The sequence below is a fragment of the Montipora foliosa genome, chromosome 8 (genome assembly GCF_036669935.1).
Source record: "Montipora foliosa isolate CH-2021 chromosome 8, ASM3666993v2, whole genome shotgun sequence".
NCBI classification, from domain to species: Eukaryota; Metazoa; Cnidaria; class Anthozoa; order Scleractinia; family Acroporidae; genus Montipora; species Montipora foliosa.
In genome coordinates, this window is record NC_090876.1 from 20,370,202 (window position 1) to 20,392,029 (window position 21,828).

The 21,828-nt window shown below is 39.1% G+C and overlaps 1 protein-coding gene across 1 annotated transcript; it reads right to left on the reverse strand.

Moving 5' to 3' along the window:
- Positions 1-2,510: 2,510 nt before the first annotated feature.
- On the reverse strand, positions 2,511-21,092 carry LOC137967237 (roundabout homolog 2-like). Its single transcript, XM_068813755.1, has 8 exons — positions 20,997-21,092; positions 20,171-20,380; positions 17,797-18,096; positions 12,115-12,399; positions 11,341-11,640; positions 10,421-10,750; positions 9,353-9,496; positions 2,511-5,030 (listed from the first exon to the last, which is right to left on the reverse strand). The coding sequence occupies exons 2-8, from the start codon at positions 20,226-20,228 to the stop codon at positions 4,564-4,566; spliced, it is 1,884 nt and encodes a 627-aa protein (XP_068669856.1). The 5' UTR covers positions 20,229-20,380; positions 20,997-21,092; the 3' UTR covers positions 2,511-4,563.
- Between the last annotated feature and the right edge of the window lie 736 nt (positions 21,093-21,828).

Consider the following 21,828-nt stretch of genomic DNA (forward strand, 5'->3'; position numbering starts at 1 on the left):
TATCGCATCACGTGACGCAAATCGAAGCGTTTGTGACAAGTTTCTGAACAAGCGGTGATCTACAAGGTTTAAGGCTAAAATTCATGGGTAAAAAAGCTTCTTGCCACCATTTTTTTACCTTAAAAACATTAGCGACACGTCTCCAATGTTTTCCCAAAAAAGTGTCTTTTAGGCGAGAGTTACCCTTTAAAGAACGACGTATATACCGTTAAGTAATTCTTTTTTTAAATTGATATTACATATAAACAAAAGATAACTCAAAATGTAAAATTTCCTTTGTCCATGCATAATCATTCACTCTATTGAAATATTGAAATGACTATTTTGCACATATACAACAAAAACCGTAATGAAAGAACAATGAAATGTTTATAAACTGAAGGCTAGTGAAAAGTGCAGTTAACCAAACCGCAACATGAAAGCTAAAATGATACGAGAGTGCTGAGGCCTAATCACTGAAACGAGCGCTTACGCTTAATCAGTAAACTAGTGCTTTCTTCTTCACACGAGCTCATGAAAAGAATAGTTAACCGAACAGCGAAATGAAAGCTAAAATTTTACGAGAGTGCTTAGGCCTAATCACTGAAACGAGCGCTTAGGCTTAATCAGTAAACTAGTGCTTTTTTCTTCACACGATCTCGTGAAAAGAGTAGTTGACCGAATCGCAAAATGAATGCTAAAATTTTACGAGTGCTTAAGCCTAATCACTGAAACGCGCGCTTAGGCTTAATCAGTAAACTAGTGCTTTCTTCTTCACATGATCTCGTGAAAAGTGTAGTACAGCTGTAGTTGACCGAAGTGCAAAATGAATGCTAAAATTTTACGAGAGTGCTTAGGCTTAATAACTGAAAGGAGCGCTTAGGCTTAGTCAGTAAACTAGTGCTTTCTTTTTCACACAATCTCGTGAAAAGTGTAGTTAACCGAACCGCAAAGTGAAAGCTAAAGAGCGATTGCAGAATACACGGTTTAGGAACAGAGTTGTTTATATAAATATCATTTTCTCTACCATGCCTCTGCGGACTGCGGACTGCGGGTGCAGTTTTTTTTTTAAGTAAGACATTTAGTGGGCAGGGTATTCTGCAATCTAGCCGTAGTAATATTGAAACGCAATACTAGGTATAATCGGAAAAATCGGAGAATCGTATTGAACTTAGAGAATAGGAATAATGGTAGAATCGGAAGGATCGTATAATCGGGAAATCGGAGAATAGTATTGAACTTAGAGTACAGGAATATGTCGAAATTCATATTTTACTATCCTCTGATTTATTCTCTGATTTAATATTCTCTGAACTGCTGCATAATGCAAAAAACCGTTTTCATACAATAAAATTGATGTCACGTCTTGTAAAGGTGCACGAAATTTACAATTTAGTTTTGTAAATCGCAATGCTAGGTATAATGGGAAAATCGGAGAATCGTATTGAACTCAGAGAATAGGAATTATAATCGCAGAATCGGAAGAATCGTATAATCGGGAAAATCGGAGAATAATTTAGAACTTGGAGAATCAGAGAATCGGAAAAATCGTATGTCGAAATTCATATTTTACTATTCTCCGATTTAGCCATAATCGCACTCCTCTCTCTTTTTTGTCGGCAATGCTTTGTCTCTTCGGGTCAGCGGTGCTTTAGCACTCCTTCGTTTATTCTTTGCTTCTGTTCCTCTGTTTCCGAATCTGTCATCTTATTCTTTCACTACCAACGGGCTCCAGGTTAGTAAACAGAAATCGAATGAAAAGTGGCCCGTGAGAACCAAACAGAACCAAGAAATCCAGTAATCGTATAATGAAGTATAGATTTTATTTTGATTTTATTCGATCTGAAATTAAAACCACACAATTTACGATGAAATCAAAGAAAATATCACGCAAAATAAAAGAGTAGTACAATAAATGAAGAGGAAAAATAAGCCGATCACTAAATTAACGAACAGACCACGCGGTCGGTAAACCCAGGGAAGGTACTGCCATAAATGGACTATATAGGTATGTGCCGCTGTGAAGGGTATGGTTTTCAAGCAGTTTACTATAGGATAGAGTATATAAATCATAGCGTTTGGGTCCAGAATAGGGTATCATTTTTCACGAAACAGACCAGTCGCTTGAAGATTTTAACAATACTAAGGAAACCAGAAATTCCCGCTCAAAAATATAAAAAGATCAAGTCGGCAAAGTTTAAGTTTACACAACTCAGCCTCAACAGTGTCGATAAATGGCCATCACACTTCTGGATATTATTAGCTGTCTGGATATTATTAGCTGTCACACTTCTGGATATTATTAGCTGTCAAGTACCGGTATTTAGACGGAAATCGGTGGGAGTTTACCCTAGTATAGCGTAGCAAAATTCAGCGGCACATCCCCACCAAGAAATTCCTAATTCCTCCCCCCCCCCCCCCCCCCCGGGGGGGGGGGTCGGTCAATCACTTCTTTGTTCCAAATAAAAACGACTTTAAGCGTACTAAATTAATACCTTTAATAACAAAACAGCGAGAAAAATGCACTTACTTCGTGAGAGGATTCGAAATTTATCCTGAATAACCCTAACATTTTACTAAAATTCTGCCAACTTAAAACTACGTGTCAAAGCGGCTATGAGAACATGCACACTGTAAGCTGAATAATAATAGTCAAAAGGCTGTGAATCATTCTTATCATTTCCTTTGTGCTCAAATACCGAATTTAGAATGGCTCGTCATGCAACTAAATGTCACTATATAAACAGCACTTGAAAACACTGTCACCCAGAGTGTGCACATTCTGTCTTTCATAGTTGAATTAAATTTCTTTTTGCAGTAAGCGAAAAAAGAGCTTTGTTTTTGAGTTTTCGACTCGTAGTGACAATTAAAATGATTTGATTTTTTTTCTGAGACCGACACGCTTTCTTTCTAGCAAACATACCAGCCGCCAGAAGGGGTTTATTTACCAATATTAGTGTTCTTTATATAAAGAATACTAACGAGGAGTGTTTTATCAGGATATAAAGCTCATACACGTGTTGTTTTATCGGTGTTTTGATAGGCTGTTATGCTCACGAGTTATTCATAAATTTTTGAAGAGCCTTTTTCTCCCTTCAAGAACGCACTTTCTAAAGATATTTACAAAGAACTAAAATATAAACTAATATCTATGCCAACTGCCCAGTTGAGATATCGATGTAGTGAAATTTTTGAGGAAGCTCAATTATCAATTAGAGTGGAAGGAAATTTATAGCTTGCCTTTTAAAGTGGCTCTTCAGATTCAAAATAACTAGAGTTTGAATACAAAATTCTTAATAGTTATCTTGTGACCAATGTGCATTTAAAAAATGATAGGTAAAGTAAATTCCTCAGCTTGTTCTTTTTGTGGTGGGATAAATGAATCCCTGAAACATCTTTTAGTGAGTTGCTAGTTTACCCAATTGTGGGAAAGACTTGTATGTTGGAATAATAGATATTAGGGTCCAGTCTTTAACCGTTGTAGTTGTAATATTTGGTGATTGGAAAAGAAAAAAACGATTTCTTGCTATTTGATCATATCTTAACTATCGCAAAGCAATATATTTATTCTTGCAGAAACAATAGCTCTAAGCCTTCTTTTCGCGCGTATTAAGTTAGTCTCTCAGTTGGAATGTAAGATTGCTAAGGAGAAGAACAAGTTGGGTACCCACCTTGTTAAAAGGGCAAGTTTTTTGAATAGGACAACTAATAATGTCTGCTCCGCGCATTCCTTTATAGTATTTCTGTTGTTGTTAAGTGAGCCCACACAATATGAAGTATTACGTGAGGATTAAGTCGCTAAGTAATCACCGCATGGCAGAGGTGCCTTTCCCGTACTTGTCAACCCAGCTAACGCAACAGAAAAGAGACGTCTGCTAGCAGGGAATAATTATAAGGGACTCTAATTAGCTCTAAACCTGAACTCTTGTTGAATTCAGTACACAAAGCCTTAGTACATTAAATTGCCAAAATCACATTCACCCCTCTTAGCCCATGGCCGCTATCTACTCGCTTGGAAGCTTTTGAGAACTTTCCCTTTTGATTTTATAATCCTTCCTTATCGAATTTTGTTTTCGGTGTAAAGTATCTATCCTCTTGAGAGACAAATAGACCAATGTATAATAATAGTTAGAAGGATGTTTCAGTTGACTGTACGCCGAAGTAGATAACGTACAATCTAGAATGATGAACATACAATCAAAACAAAATCTTGTATATAAAACTAATATATTGTTATGAAATGTTAACATTCCAGAGCGCAATGTAACTGTGTTGTATGGCCGCTGGAATGTTGAGGCCATAATTAATTTTTCATGACAACTTATAATCAGTTTTGATGTTCTTTTTTCCTCAGGTCATATTTAACGTTTCAACTCTATGTAAGTTTTGATAAAGATGGCTGACAGCCATTGAAAGTGTCAACTTTGTTACAAGATTTTGTTTTGGATTTGTATTATTAACGTATGTCTTGATCACTATGACCTGATAAATTTCTTCTACACACAACGCAACTATCTGCAATTCTCATAGGTTACCCATCAACAATTGAGCTGCAAAAAACTCTTTTATCCCCTGTGACTAGTCCTAAAGTTTAGTGTTAAGCAAATTTGAGTTTTTCTCTTCCGTTTGGCCAAGAAATCGCATCAGCTTTTTCTCCCAAGAGTTTCCCGTGTCGGAATGATAATCCACAAAGGTGCTCTCTCTTAGAGCTTTGGGCATCTTCTTCTTCTTTATCCCATCAATTGTAACGACAAGCAATGAGCCATCTCGGCCTGTCTTACTTCGATGTAGAGCCATTTCGAGCTCGCCTCGGCAGAATTTGCTCTCCATATAATTTTTTGACATGACCGCCAGAACTTTGCGACTTGAGTACACGCTTTCGGCCATGTTGTCTACTAGGGGTCGACCAAGCTCAAAGTCGCGACTGTGGATGCAGTAGTTGATCCTTTGCCTTTCTAGGAAAGGAATAAGCTTATTTGCCACCCACTGATGGTCTTTCGTGCTGAAGGTCACAAACACATCATATATGAATTCACCATCGTTAATTTCTTCTGGAAACGGAAAAAAAAAGTAATTAGTTTGTTTAAATATTGGCAACCTTTGACTTGATTTGCTTTCATCGTTAATTTCAGTTTACAGTGTCCCCAATTAGTGCTCCAGCGCTAGAACGACTAGACACTTAAATAAAGTTCCTTTCCTTTCCTTTCCTTTCCATTTACTCATAGGGTCTACATTTGAACGTAATTTCGAGCCAAAGGAAGACACATTAGTCACGCCTCCTTTGTGTTGACAAACTTCAAAAACACACGGAAAAGCGCGTTGAAAGATGGCTTTTTGCTTAGATGCTAATAATAAAATTTCACTGTCCTCGGTAAGTCCATACATAAAATAATCGTAGTTGCACAATATCCTACGAGAACAAATTTTATATCTTGAAGGCTTGATAAATACTGTTACGATCGTAAACACCATACAAATGTCCTATTAATTACTACCATGAAACTAATAAAAGCTGCACGAAAGCCCACACTTACCATAATTTCCATTTAATAATTAAGTGTTTTGCCTCAGTTTTTACAATCGCGAAGATATCGTTGACGTCACCTATTTTTATTAATAGGGAGCTTAATAAGTGAGCGCGATTTTGAGACGCGCGCGGCAACCGGAACATTTCACGAGCCAGGGCAGTGATGTCTCCCAGACTCTTATACTGAACATCTCTAATGGCGAAAGGAAACTTGGCAATGAAATGTGTTTGTGTGAAGACAAGTTAAAAGGGAAAATAGTTCACTTCCGGTTGCCGTCCGCGTCTCAAAAACGCGCGTGCTTAAGCTCCCTAATGTGCGAATCAGAGCCTCATTGGCTATTGAAATAAAAGTTCTTTTGTTTCTGTGGTTGGCAGATTTGGAAAACAAAAGCAATGTTTGTCAAAATAGATCTTCCCTATACCGCTTTTTTTCTCGCTAGGCCACTTAGAAGCTATTAAAGCCATCTTTCAACTCGCTTTTCCATATATTTTCTTAAGTTTGTCAACACGAGGGAAGAGTGACTAATGCAGCCATGTTGGAGCCCAAGGGAACAAAAAAAAAAATTGTCGTTGACAACAACTGTCTTGCACCTGGGTAGGGTTCATTTTGCTGAGCGTTTGGTTCCAAAGTTCAACCGTCCTACACTGCACTCCCAACCATCTTCCAAAAGGCTTTGGATCGAGTGAACAAATTACCGCCTGAAGTCGCTCGCAAAGCTGCTATTGCGTTTTTGGTGGGTTGAAATTAGGCTCGACTTCCGCCGCTCACTCGAGTTCAGGTATCCTCCCCGAGAAGAGACGGCTGGACGCGTGAGCGATAGATTGTGTCTGTGACGTAAATTCAAAATATAATTTATGCGAAGGTAATAGTTGCGGGGAAAGAGCATTAGACATCCCAAAAACACTGATTTTAAGAAAACAGAAATTACATAACAATGCTTAAAACGTCTGTGCGAAGTTTCCAGATGATACGAGCTTGAGTTTGTGGTTAAATGATCGATGTGAGTTCAGTTGAATTCAACAGGCGAATCATCAAAGGAAATCTTCGGCTGCTTTAGCTGTCAGTCGAGCTCATCGGCCCCCTCGTTTTGCCAGCAATAAACTCAGCAGTACTTTCAATTAATCTTGAGGAATTTTACTTGCTCTTACATTAGCCAAGTATGAGGAGAAAATTGTAATAGCAATGGATTTGAAAACCGTATTTTGACCTTGGCGCCAACTGGAAAATCAGTGAAGTTTGCGAACTCAGGCGGTAGAAAACGACACAATTACCATTCTCCAGCTTCTCGAACACTTTTCGTTGTCGCAATCTTGGATATTTCCTATCTTAAAGCACTGTAAACCTCGAACAGGCCGGGTCAAAGAATACCTTCGCAGCCAAAACATATAATCTATGCCAGACGGATTTGTGCAGGCGAGTTTCTGATTGGCGGAGATTAACAATGCACTGGCTTATTTCCCGAAACAGCGGCTGGTAATCGAGCCTACATTGTAGGTTGAAATGAAAGTTTGAACTTTGTCAATTTATTCAGGAATAGTAACCGTGGGACCATTTTATCTGGGAATATTTGACTCAATTTGGTGGACTTCCCAGATGGAGTGTGCAGCCTCGGTATTTATACAACCGTTGACACCTGAGGAATTGAAAAATGGCGCAAATCGTGTCGAATTTGGGGAACAAAAAAAAAAAAAAAAGGAATGAAGCGACCCACAAAGGCAATAAGGTAAGGCTTTTTAATTGAGATTTTTTCGTATAATTATCTTCTCACGTCTTTTATCACGATTCCCATACAAATCGTTATATTTTTGTCGGGCATGTTGACTTTCCCTCACACTGAGCTTGGAGCACCTGTGCATTAACATACGATTTTGCTCAAAGAAATCATGCTACTTTACAAATTGACATCAAAACGTTAAAGAACCTGTTAAACTTAGCTAACTATCCAGTTTTAAGCCTTTTAACTTTGATAGCGAATCAGTTATTAGAAATCAAACTTTAATGAATTCTTGGGTGGCAAAGACCCTAATTAATGATCCCAAACATTGTTTGTAAGGTTACGAAATTTCAAAGCATCATTGCTCAAAGATTATCTGATATATCGGGTTAAACATTTCGGAAATAGCTCATTATGCAGTGCAGTTTCTTTATTCAGTACTTTATTCTCGGATGACTGTGATTAACTGGAAAATCATAGCCTTGTGATAGTGAGCCAAAAATATGTAAGCATGGTTTGTTGTCGAGCAGGCCCCACTTGTTGAAAGGTTGTCTAACTATATCCAATGTATAGGTCACTATCCAGAATTAGTATTACACAACTAGTGGACTAATGCAAGTCATATATCATATCACCTCATAGAAATCTCGAGCTCATAATCTAATAGTTAAATATAGATTACTTCATGGTTGGTGAGTTGTGAAGGGTCGCTTGAACGAAACAGTGAGCGAAGCGAACGAGTGAGTTTAACGATCCTTCACCAACGAGTGGGTAATAAAAACCGTACAAACCAGCCAACCATGAAGTAATTTGTTTATTATATAAGTAATGAGATCATATAAAAGAAGACGAGTTGAGTTCTAATCGGGAGGCTATCAAACAAATGATCGTGAATAAAGCGTCAAACAAATAGTGAAACATTTTATAAATAAAAGAGATCTTTACCTTCCGTACCTCACTTGGACACTTTTACAAGTTTAAAGATTTTCTGAAGTATTTTGAGAAGAAAACCAAGCAATAAACTGAACAAAAACTTGAAAACCATACACCAGTCGGCTGCCAAATTGACGAAATACTGAAACCTTAAATGCAATATTTAAAAGAAATAGCATTTCTGGGATTTGCAAGCCTTAATTGATTGCCGCAGAAATTTCGACTTTTTTGCGGTGCTTCATCCAATCTCATAAAAATTCTTTGACTTGCATGGGCCATTTTTCAATTTTATAATGCATGTCTGATCGACCAATTGCTAATATTTCAAAATGATCCCACTTAATTCTATGGTTGGTTAAGCAAACATAATCAGCAATTGCAGATTCGTGACAATTTGTAGTCAGGGCTTTAAAATATTGTTTTTCTGTCTCGTAATCGGCGTTTCGTTTTCCCTATATAGAAATTATTGCAATCCCAGCAGTTTGCTCTGAAATATCAGCAAAATTTCAGTTTTTCAAAATTTCAATCTCAAGTTTCAGTTTGCTCTGAAATATTAGCAACTGGTCGATAAGATATGCATTGTAAAATTAAACAGTCTCTGTTTATCCGTGATCTAAAGCCAGCCTTAAATGAAATCGTTGGCAGTGAGAAACTTTATCTCTATTATTAACATACTTCTTGTCGTTTTATGTCAATCAATTTCGTTAGTTCCCAGTCCGTACAGTTGTATTTTTGAATTTAAATTTATCTGTAACTGAATAATTATCACTTCTGATGATGTATGTTGCAACATACGAAACGTTGGGTTTATAAAAAGTTATGCAGTTCAAGCAAAAGTCTGTAACCGCTGTTTTCGTTTCATTCTCATCCAATCTCTAGGGTGATATAGACAATTTTAGGGGGCCAAATTTGTCATCATGATGAGTTAAAAATTAATTAAGCTGAAATACCAGTTTGAGCGTTGGGGACTGTAAAAACATGCTGAAGAAAAGCCATAAACAAAATTAACTTATCAGAAGGACTTACAACTAAGATGAAGAGCACTTAAAGCCCGAAAGCGGTCAAAATGACATTTAAGTTTAAGCCAGAAGGTTTTGAAAGTAACTCAAGTTTTTTTGTTAAAAAACTTACAGTAGCCCATTTATTTGCGTAGGTTCGACGTAGGTACTCACACTAAAGCGGTTAAGTGTTAAATCACCTTGATGTTTCTGATCGTGCCTTTTTTTCTGCAACCTTCGAAGAAAGAGCGAGGCCGTCGTAAGAATAAGCAATCCTCCGGCGACGAGAGGGAATAGAATGATCAACGTGTTCTTTTCTTCAGGTTGGCCGCTTGAAGAAAAATCTGCAAGATAATTTGAGTATGAGCATTTTTTGAGTAAAAAAACAAGCACTTTCGGTCGTTAGGTTGATTACACGAGGAAGTGAAATAACATACTGATGTGAATCATTATCACTACAGGCTTGGAAACTTGAAAGTTTTATATTTTTTCCTAGATAACCTTAAAGACTGCATCGAGAAAATCATGTGACCAGTATTTGTCCACCAACGTTGTGAAAAGAGAAAGTCAGGAGAGAAATGCAAGATTGGTGAGGCTTGGCGCCGATTTCATCGTGTTTCTGAACTCACACTTCACAAGACTAGTTACTAAAGACTGAAACAGAACTAGGATCATTGTCTCAGGTGAGAGTTGTGTGCAAACCCTCGACTATGTCTCGGGCGTTTGCATAACTGTCCAGAATTCTCCCAACTCCCCCTCGTGTTTAGATGAGGCTACGTAAACACGGGAAAAAAGTCATCTGTTGCTTTTATAAAATATTTCTCAAAAATAATTCAACAAATGAAGGAAAATGCTGTTTTTTAATTCTTGATTAAAACAGATTTTGTTGATACGCCGCCCCTTTGATGGAGCATTTCAAGGAAGTTTAGTTGCTTGCGTTGGTATTCCCTCCCCACACAATAAGGCCATATAGGATGAAAGGTAGAATGACTTTAAAGTACAAGTCCAGTAAGGCATTCCTTCCAGCCAGTCAAAACGAGCTTCTGACAACACATAACGAACCAAAACAGTTCGTGTGATGTCTCAGTCGTGTTTACATACTGTCATCTAAACACAGCTACTGACCAATAGGAGTGCACGTACTATCCTAATTATTGTGCTAAATCGAGGAAAGGTCAGTTGACTGAGAAAAAAAACGTAAATTACGTAAAGAACATGTAACCTAGCTGTGCTGATTAAAGATACAAAATAAAAGCTAATATGATTACCAATCTCCGCCTCCATTTGAACCAAACTAATATTTTTCAAAGACATTCCAACTGAACTATTAACCACGCAACTGTAGATGCCAAAATCGGAATGGGAAACATTTCTGATCCACAGGGACATCTGTGTTATATGCCAAGTTTCTGAGCTATTAAATTGGTATGCATACGTTGCATAGCGTGGATCCGTTTCATTTAATATGATTCCTCGAAAGAACCAAACATTCTTGACTTCTAGAAATGGCGAATTAAATGTTATGCACTTCAGCTGAACTTGTCTGTTAGTTGCCGTTTGCACTGTTTCCAAGATGGAGGAGATGTTTTGAAGATTGTCTAAAAACAAATTACTATTATTACTTCTTTAGTTAGGAATGCATTGTTAGAACAAGTCATTTCAAGTTGGACATAACAAACCTCTCGATTGGTAATGTTTTAATAGCCTGGTCATTATCTGAGCTAGAGCTGATTCGTATAGTAGGAAGGGGCATGCTGAAGTTAAACTGACCCTGGAGACTAACTTAACGCCTCTGTCTTTTTTAGCCACAAATAATAATAACAAATGACCTGTACCTAACGCCTTCCCTATGATGAGAAGTTTTCGTACCTTGTGGACTCCACCGCAAGACTATAGCAAAAAAAGAGAATGCCGCACAACAGGTAACCGCTCCTACATCATGCGAAACTAAAGATCTGCTTTATGTCTGGTGACAATTTACTTTTTAACTAGTTGGAAATGAATTTTATCCTAAGGTTGCCCCAAGCAGTAGCGTGGTACCACACCCGACCACACCTTGGATGACATAGTTACTATTCAGCTTTTAGTTACAAACTTTCTTAACGAAAACCTGTTTATTAGCCGCCTCCTTTTCGGCCGCCATGACAAATGCATGAGTTCCAGACAAAATATAGTATTTACGCAGTACCTTTTTCATCCACGATCAGAGTAATATTATTCCGGCCCTCGTTTCGTAGGCTGTGTACAAAGCACTCGTACAGCCCTGAATCTTGTTTAGACACATTGTGAATGTGCAGAAGGGTCACTAAGAGAAGTTTATCAGCTTGGAAAGTCTCGATTTGGTTATGTGGAAGTTGTTTGCCATTGAATGACCATCCCTCGGTCGATGATTCCATAATAGCATAAGGAGCTTGGCACACCAGTGTTGTATTTGAACCACTTCTCGCAACAACGAAGTGAGATTTTACTAAGATCTTCTGAAGTTGGTCTATTGAAGAAAAGAAAACTCAAGCGACCAATCATTAATAAATCAGTTCAGTCAGTCCTTTCGTTTCTCAATCAGTCAATCCATCACTTAGTCAAGCAATACGTTATTGATATGATTAAGCAAGTTTCAACAAACATTGAGGAAGATATATCGGAATAAATGAACATTATTGGGATGTGGTTGTGTTATTTGTAGACTTCAAAAATAACTTTACTCTTCAAAAAACAAATTGTCTGGAAGGAAATATTTCTATTATCAATGTTGATGTTTGAGTGTCATGTACTAGGGTGTTTTTGTGAGGGCGCGGGGGGTGGGGGGTGAGAGGGGCGTCCTTGACTATATTTGATTGGCCTTTTCTAGAAGAAAGCTATACCCTCAGCTCTCGACCTGCGGTTTTTGGTCGTACTTGAGATCTTTGGGGGAGTTTTTTTTCGGACTAGTTTCTGGTCAAGGATGATACAGAAATGCACTTACACCGAATCATTATCCACACCATCTTCTCTACTGTTCCATATGAGTTACTCGCTTCACAGAAGAATTCGCCTTCATGATCCTCATTAGCAGCTTTTATCAATAATGTGACTCGATTCAAAGTTGGGTGTGCCTCGATCTCATAATTCTCGTCGTCTTTGATATATTCATTGTCTCGTTTCCATCTGATCTTTGGCTTTGGCCACCCTATGGCCTCACATGGAATACGCTTGTCCTCATCTTCCATGGCGACGATTTCTGTAGATAATTTTGTTATAACGGGTTCACCTAAAGTTTAAAGGAAAGACAATGGAATCGTTAAGCAATGAAAAGGACCTCGGGTTTTAGGGCTCAGTTTCTTGGAATCACTTGGAAAGACTTCATGCATGCTCAAATTGATGTGGATTGAAGTAAATCGAAACAAGAAATTTATGGTAAATAAGAAATCTTTCTAATACAAGCTCTCATATAAAAACAAACTAACTAACTAAGTACCCGGGAGAATCTCCAACCTAACGATGGATTTATCACTGAAACAAGGATGTTTAAAATTGCATTGGCCTGTCCCTGTCAGAGCAATTTGTGCAAAGAAGAGCATAAGGAAGAGAAGTATTCGCATTTGCAGTCCGGCCTGATACATTGTGTGATTTGTGCCGTCATTTTCAAATCCCCACGGCAACGTTTTTCGCATTTGATTTACTGGTCCTCTTTGGTTTTCTCAGGCGGGGAAAGAGAGACTCCTGTATTACTTGCAGGCGCATGCTCGGAATGAACCAATCATATTGCATTAGATGCCAGGCTGGATATGTAAATAAAGGGAACCTTGAATCGTATATGAAAATTGCTGTGTGATTTGCAGTGTCAGGAAAGAGAACATCTAAATTATCCCTCGTCGTGACCAAACGAGGAGAAAAAACCCCGATCACAGTGATGTTGGGAAATTATTGCCGAATAAATGTAACGACTCAGAGAAGATCGCAATAAATCGATGCAAAGGCTGAACTAGTAATATATTATCTGCAGTACTTTACCTCTAGCAATGAGTTTCAGAAGGAAAGTGCTTTTAAGTAGCAACGATAAAAGCAAGGTGACACACGCTTTTAAGGACATTATTTCATCCTTATTAATTAATATTCACGAACAAATTTTGACCAGAAAAAAAAAATCGTGACAATTAACGTCCTAATAATCGATGTTTAACATTGCTTCATAATTGCGTTATCAACACAAACTGGTATGTAAAGAAACAAATAGTCCAGGTTGTGATTCAACTTCGTTTAACTTTTTATCGAACTTTATCAGGAATAATGCTCAGTTTTTCTGTCCGCATACAATCGTCTTTTAGTTTTTCCGATATAAAAATCACTGCAGTCTCAACAGCCAGCTCTACATAAGACCTTAGCCATTTGGCCACGGCCCTAAGTCTTTCCTTGTAAGGAAAGAAAGATTTAATGCGACGAGTGCTTGGAAAATTAATTCTAAGGAAAATTGATAGTCTGAGTAAATTACTCTACTCTTATTACTCAAAAAAAAAAAAATACTCTGTTTGTCACTGGTGTTTGTGTATTATTCCTGATAAAATTGAGAGTATTTAGGACATTTTTTACCTGACTGTTTTATGTGAGGTATTGGACTTCGTCCAATGCCATTGTAATACGGAGCGCCAGATGGTTAATGATTGACTACGCTTGAAAGACGTTTACCCGACATATCAGTTCTAGTTCGCCTTTCCACTGTTCACACGTTGGTTTTTTTTGAAACGCCTGACTTGTATCGAAATGTCTCGAAAGTCGAAACGTTCAGCAAAAAAAACCGTGACCGATCAAGATGGCGATAGCTCTCCTTGGCTGGAAAGGTTTTGCTCGATGCACGACACACCGGCAGCTCTCATGGTCATTGTGGCCGAAAATGCTGTTACTTCGGAAGCCATATTCGCCGGCCTCACGGAGCAAGACTTAACTGATATGCGCCTTGTTGTGGGGCACAAGGTTATTTTACGCGGAATCCTCTCCACTTTTACCAAGTCCTCGGCCTCGGCTATCGCACTCGCAGCAAGTTTAACAGAGCCCGCCACATCGGACGGTCCAGATGTGTCGCCATTCATGCTCGCCGATGAGTTAGCAAAGATCGAAGCAGACTTGAATGCAGCCCCTTCGCGCCGATCGCAATCCGCCGCATAAACTCATGTTGAACGCCCGGCTGCCTCCACCTCAAGTGAAGCTACGGGTCCTGAAGGTGAGCCTCTGTTACCCTCGGATTTAATTTATGGCTCCGACGGAAAACAACCTAAACCTCTACAATTATCTTTTACGCAATTCATGTTGGCAAATTCCAAGATCCTCGAGACTCTCATGGCCAAAAACCCTTCGGAGGCGTCTGACTACCTAAAGTATCTTAAGTTTCTGGCCATTGAAGGCACACGATTTCAAACTAGAGCCATTCTGGCATTTGATCAAGACTACAGAGCAACCAAACCCCCGAAAACGTCAGTTGGTGACCCTGCCCAAACCCCGAATGCTCGGATGACTGGTTTGCAGGTTCTTGGTCCAAATGCCTCGTTTCCGACTTTCACAACTCTCGCCTCTACAGTGCACACTGTAGTCACGCAGGTCACGCAATCGACCCGTCGCTTCGCTCGAATATTAACTATTTGGAACTATTCCCTATCCTCGTTGCCGTTTGTCGCTGGAGTCCCAGTGGCTAGACAAACATGTCATCGTCGAAACTGACAATACCCAGGCCATGGCCTTTATAAACAATGGCACGTGTAGAAACTCCATAGCCATGTCCTGGCTGCGTGAGATTTTCTGGATAAGCGTTCAACACAATTTTCACTTCACGTCACGGCACTTACCGGGCAAACTGAACTAACACGCCGACAAATTGAGTCGGCTTCAGTTTTCAGATCACACTAACGGAGTTTTGTCTTCCCACTAGGATATCTCTCACAGTTGGACCGCCGCGCTCGGCTTGTCTCTGCCGCCGCCTACGCTAGCTCAACCCAGTGGCTACCCGTCGTTCCCAGTGGAGAGTAATTCTACGTTTCTGTTCCGAGTTTGGACTGACCCCCATCCCAGCCTCATCCAGAACTGTCATTCGATTCCTCATCCATATGTCTTCTTACTGCAAATATTCAACGATAATTAATTACCTATCAGCTATTAACGTCCTTCCTTCATCGACACTGTGGTGACGATGTCACCCTTCAGGATGCCTTTGCTGTCAAACTAATCATTCGTGGTCTTCGCCGCATTTTGGGTAACGCACACGAACAAAAACTACCCATTACTTCAGAGATCCTCCTCCGCCTCCGTTCTACGCTTACGGCTGACAGAGATTCAGGATTCTGGGCAGCGATGCCAATTGGGTTTAACTCCTTTTTCCGCAAGCCTAACCTGGTTCCGAAATCCGCCAAAGATTACGACCCTTCTAAATCTCTGTTACGTAAGGATATTATCGTGCTTCCGTGGGGCTTAGTAATTTGCGTGACTTGGTCCAAAACCATCCAGTTCAAAGAACGACAGCTACTCATACCGGTAGTCTGCCTCTCCTCTAATCATCTGTTGTGCCCACTACAGGCCTACGAACGACACCTGCGTCTATTTCCCGCACCACCCTGCTCGCCCGCTTTTCTGCATTTTCGTGGGGATTTGGCTACACCCATCACGCACTCAGCTTTTACTACGAAATTACGCAAAGCTTTGAGTATCGCTGGACTCAAGGCCTCTAACTACTCTGGTCATAACTTTCGTCGTGGGAGGGCAACGTTCGCCTTCCATTGTGGTGTGCCAGTTGAACTCATCAGTCTTCAAGGCGACTGGTCTTCCGACGCTGTACTCCTGTACATTGCCCAGCCTTTCAAACGTCGTCTGTCCGTGGCCCATCTTATCGCCAAGAATATTCCTTCATCCCGCACTTGACTCTTCCCCTCTCCATCCATCTCCCCTCTTTATGTATGGCGGTTTGGGCGGGCCGCATCAGGGGGGGGGGACCAAATTTCGGCCTCTGCGCCTCTGCTCCTCCCTTGATGCGGCTCTGCTCTTTCCGGCAAACAATAAAGTTTATTTATGTTACATGTTTGTGTCACCTTTATTTATCACCAGCGTAGAATTACATTGGGTATCCAAAAAATTTGTGCCCGATTTTGAAAAAAAAAATGGTAGGTGTAAACTCCTGAAACAATCACAGTTTCAATAATTACTGTGCAACTCAAATATATGTTCACTGGATCAGTGCAATTATCACATAACTAGATCGACAGAAGTAGTGAACAATAAATTATGAACAATAAACAAGAGTTCCAGGAGGAGATTTATTAGTCTTCGTTGAGCGATTCACATCCACAATCTACAGTATTTTTTGTAAGTTTCAAGTGAGTCTCGGGAGAGCAATTAAATCTAAATTTAATATTTCTCTGCGCCAACATCATGCAGCTGTTCAGTTGGGTTTCAGGCACGAAATTCCATACTTTCGTATGTGATCCATCTGATCTTCCACGATTGGGACTCACGATAAGAAAGACTGACTTACAATTAACATCGGACTCGAATCGAAGAAAATCGCAGGAAAAACCATGTAGCAAACAGACTTGCCAAATCCTGTTGCACTTTAACAAAACCATCATTACCGGTAACGACTGCATGAATAGCTTGCAGTTGTTCCGCCTTAGGCACAAAGGTAAAGTGGCATTTCTTGAAGGCGAAATCAATTTCCTCCAGAACCTTGGCGTTATAATTTCCTTTCACATTATCCCCATGTATCCAGTGTAAAAGCACTCGGAATAAACTATGCCCAAATAAGGAATCTTTTTCCAAATATGGTTTTTTTCCCCAGTTTTGGAGGAAAAAATGGCGTTATTCCGAGCATGCGCCTGCAATTAATACAGGACTCTCTCTTTTCCCGCCTGGGTTCCAGGCCCATTTTCAGGGCGGGGTAAGAGGGAGTCCAGGAACAGGACTAATAGTACGCTACAAGCAGTTGCAAAAAGAGTTGAGACACTCACTGTTGATAACCGTACAATGCGTGTTATTCAAGTCAGCGCATCTCCAACCTCCCTTCCCCCCCCCCCCCCCCAAGCAAAGTTGTTTCCATTTCCACTTGGCACTCAGACTAAAGGGTATCAACATTGAAAAAGGGGATGGGGGAGGGAGGGGCATTCATTCTTTTCTTATGAACTAGAAGAGGGGTTTTAGGAAGAAGAGGTGGATTTTCCATTCAGTGTCTCAACCTTTTTGCAATTGCTTGTAGCTATGATTGGCTAATCTAACGGGCCTTATTCGGCTATACAGCCCATTGTCCGGCCCGCCATATATGAATTTTGATGCACAATTTTCTAGCGAGTTTTTCATGTTGTTTATGTGAAATAAAACTCGTGAAACTGTTGAATCTTGCAAACCGCTATAAGATTTATTCGTTTTTTTTTTGTTGTTTTTTTTTTGGGGGGGGGGGGGGGGAGATTTTCACGCATGCCAATCAAGTTGGTTGACGATCTACTTGCCTTCAACTATTTACCTTTCCAGCGAGACCGATTCGATTTCAGAGACATAGTAAAAGTATTACTTAACTCAGTTTCTCCGTCCGTAGTGAACGTTACGGATCCTCCCTTTTTTCGCGCGCTTCGTATTTTGCGCTTGGGCTAAAAAGACTCGATCCGTAACGTACTGTACGGATATCGACAGTATTTACCTTCAACATTGAGATAATAGAGGTCCGTGTCGGATTCTGCTCCTTTCGAAATTCTGCACTCGTACCTTCCAGCATTAGTTTGTGTGATGTTTATCAAGGACAATCGTGAAGACTCTCTAGGTGATGACGAGTGACGTTGCCGAACTATGATTGGCTGGTCATCTTTAAACCATTGTATTGTGTCAGCAGGACCACCATTTTGAACGAGGCAGTCAAGTGTCACTTTCACCCCAGGGTTGAGGCTTATGTTCATTGGATGCACTTGTATCCTTGCAGAGATGGCTACTGTGAGAGAGGAGCCTAAAACAATATCGTATGTTTGTTTGAATGAACGTAAAAAAAAAAAAAAAAAAAAAGAAAATGGGTACAGAAGGTGAATGTGATATGCAACCCTTTTCGGACGTAAATTGCAAGGCAATGTGACCTACGTGTACGTCCTTAGGTCCTCTTCGTTCTTGGAGGCAAATAACAATTGGTTCCAGCTCTTTTCGGAGTGGGGTTTATAGAATTTACCTTTGTACAGTAGATGATCTGGTTTTAATGAAATCCACAAATTATCCTCGAATATATGTCATATTAGTCAATTTTGAAAATTGATGGACTGATTATATAATGAACCTATATCGCGTAATATAATCCAAAAATGACTTATTCAGCAAAACTCTCTTCCTTTTTAAATCTAACTGGAAAGATATGATTGAATCGGTAATCATGTTTTCGTTGTCATTGTATATTGATGTAACCTGAGAATGTCAAGCTTAAACAAAATTCATGCTGCTCGCAGGTTTAACCACTAAATGAATTTGTCTTTTTTTATGAGCCAAATTTGCTAAAAGTTATTTTGCGCCACAAATGGCGTTGTCAATTGCCTAATAAACACAACTGTTGTAACAACGGCGTTTGAAAACTGAGACATTTTGTCAAACCGCTATGCTAACCCCGTAAGGTTTCCGTACACGAAGTTTCTTTATTTGTTTTTTACTTGTTGAGACCTAACCATTTATTCCTTTCAAATTTCACCATAATTTCACCGTGCAATTAAGAAATACATATGCAGTAACAGAAGCACTTAGGTCATCGTAAAATCATCACTTTGCGGACCCAACAAGACTATTTAATTTGAATTTTCTCAACATAAATAAGTGCAAATATACATCAACCACCATCTCATTGGTTTTAGTTAAAATGGAAAAATAAAGTAAAATAAAACTTTCTTTCCCAATGAATTTTCTTCTCGACAGGATTTTAGGTTAATTTCTTCTGACTGATATTAATACAGCATTTTCGCTAAAGTGGCCATTTTTTGGTTGGATGGGGAGGGGGCGACGCGGTTGACTGAAGAAAAAGTATTTTAACTCAAAATGATTAATCCATTCCTACTTTATTAATCAATAGTGCTACAATTCAATCTCAGGCAGTTCATGCTGTGCATCACGACTTTGTTGTTAGTTTTTAGTGTCATGTGGTAATATCAAATTTTGCAAGTTTCCATCTCCCATAACGGAGTACGTGATGACAAGAATCACTTTCCAATGAAAATTATTCAATTAAGAAAACAGAAAAATCTAGTAAATAAATCTTTTCGTAGGGAACGGACACTTTTAAATGCTATTTTATTGGCTTACCATCTCTTATCAGTTTATTTAACACCACAAGAGAGCTAATTGGTTTCTCGAATTGTTTTATTCGTCAAAAATACCCCTGAGGTAGAGATGTTCTCACATGACATTCTGCTCCTTCTTGATCAGCAAAAATTTTGTTTGCCATTACAAGAAAAATAAGCCGGCTTTAGATTTTGCTTTCGATATTGTGGTGATACGGTCTAGATTTTTCTGTTGTGTGATATGTGGTCAAGACTATTGATTAAGACATCTTTTTGTGTCATAAAACTGCATTTAGTTAGTTTTGAAATTTGAGAAGTGTAATTTAGAGAAGGAAGTTTGAAACAAAATTGTCTTGGTTTACCAACGATCGATATGAATCAAATGTTTTTGTTAATCTCCTTAATAAGGTGACGGTGGCTGCAAATCTTAGGCCCCATTCCAGTAAAAATCAGGAAATATATATGTTACTACAGCAAATCACTTTGCCCATTCTATGCTGCTAAAGAATAACATTACTGCTGTGAAATGTTCTAGCTTTCTCCAGCTGCGACGTCGCGCGAACAATTCAACGTTTGTATAACTCACGAACACAGCAGTGCAAATTTTGAGACAGGACTTGACAAAGAAAATCAAGTTAATCATCGAGACATATTTTTCATGTCGAAGAAAATCCAAAGTTTTGCGTTTGCTTCTTAAAGCTCGCTTTGGTACTGAAAAGGGATCTTAAATTGTAACGTTTCAGATTACTGAGAAATAGACCTCTAACTCACCTTGTAATAAAATGATTCCAGCTAAGACGAACAGATATGCGTAAAAATCGTTGATCATTGCCGCAGATTGGACGCTTTGGTCTTGAACGTTGGTCTTGTGAACTTCTTGACACCTGATTTTTTTAAGGATTCACTTTTGCAGGCAGAGTTAATACCACGCCATCTGCATAAGAGTGGTAATGGCTCCGGCACTTGCGAGGTCTTATAAAGCTGCAGTAAAAGATGAAATAAACTGCTCCTGTAAATTTGGACTTAACACAATCACAGTGGCTCCCTCTTCCTTTCCTGATGGCTTTACTTTTTTTTCAATTGGTGCGCGTGTAATTACTCGTCCATACACCTGCTTTAATGTCTTAAAAACCGATTTACCTGCGCTGTAAAAAAAAAACAACAACAAAAAAATCTTGATGTAATTACAACTGCACCGTTTCATGAAATTCTCTTTAAATAGGCCTTCGTGCCGTACAAGTCGTTAAAAAAAGAAAGACGTTTCGAACATCAAGAAGAGCGAGATGCTCTACGATTTCACTCGTTTTACACTTTTTGGCATTCTTTTTGACAGCAACAAGGGATTAAAAAGCGGTATTATATCCTACGCAGGAGATTTCAAAGTGCAGTCAATGGGTATAAAAGATGTTTTGAAATTTGTTTTTGCATATAGCCTCCTTTGATGTTTCACAGTTAGGGCTTCGTTTGCGTGGATTGTTACAGCGGACATGGCACCACGCGGAACCAATCAAACAATTTTAACTAGCCGCCAATAAACTTAGCATCAAATCTTAACCCAGCAATAGCAGGTATCTTGGTCAGTAAATAAACTCCTTACGCGATTTCTTATTCCTTGGAACCAGTTTCTATGTATCTGTATTGTGAAATTTAAGGTGAGAAATGACTCAAAGCAGGAATTAAACGTAACCGCATTTCGGTTCCTAACAGGTCTCAATATTCCAATTATAAACAAGCTTTAATCGGGTATTACCTTTTATGAACAGGCGAGAGGTATAACTTTATAGCCGGCGGTGTTTTTCGAACGTGACTTGGCCTAATGACCGCCTACGAGACTGAAGGGTTAACAGTTATTGCAAATACAAGTTTTCAGGTCAGCAGGCAATCAATTTTATATCGTTTAATTAATCATCTGAAAACTGAAATATCAACACCTCCCCTTGTAAAACGTTGAATTCACATTTCCATAAAAAAAAATTAAAGGAAATGAAATACAAAAAAAATAATAAAATAAATAATCATAATAATATAACGAACACTCTCGAAAGCTCTCAGAAACGCCAGTAGTTGCATTTACGGCCGAAATGACAACCGAACAGCGCAGTCCAAGTAATTTAAATGGGAACTCAGTTTATCTCAGTTGCACAGCGCTACACAGCAAGCAACCCCCAAATATGTCACTGTCCCGTTGTTTTTTCGTCTTGCATTTTACAAACAGTAAATCTTCGGTTTATAATCAGTAAATCTTCGGTCAGAGAACATATATTGGAATCGTTATATTTAATACAAACCGGACCGAATCGTGACAATGTATAAGCTTTCAAATTGGATCGGAGGGAATTCAAAAATCGAGCTTTGAAAGGAACATTTTCGTCAAAAGCAAGGTTTGGTTGAATAAACAAAATGTTATCCGCATTTTTAATTTATCATAA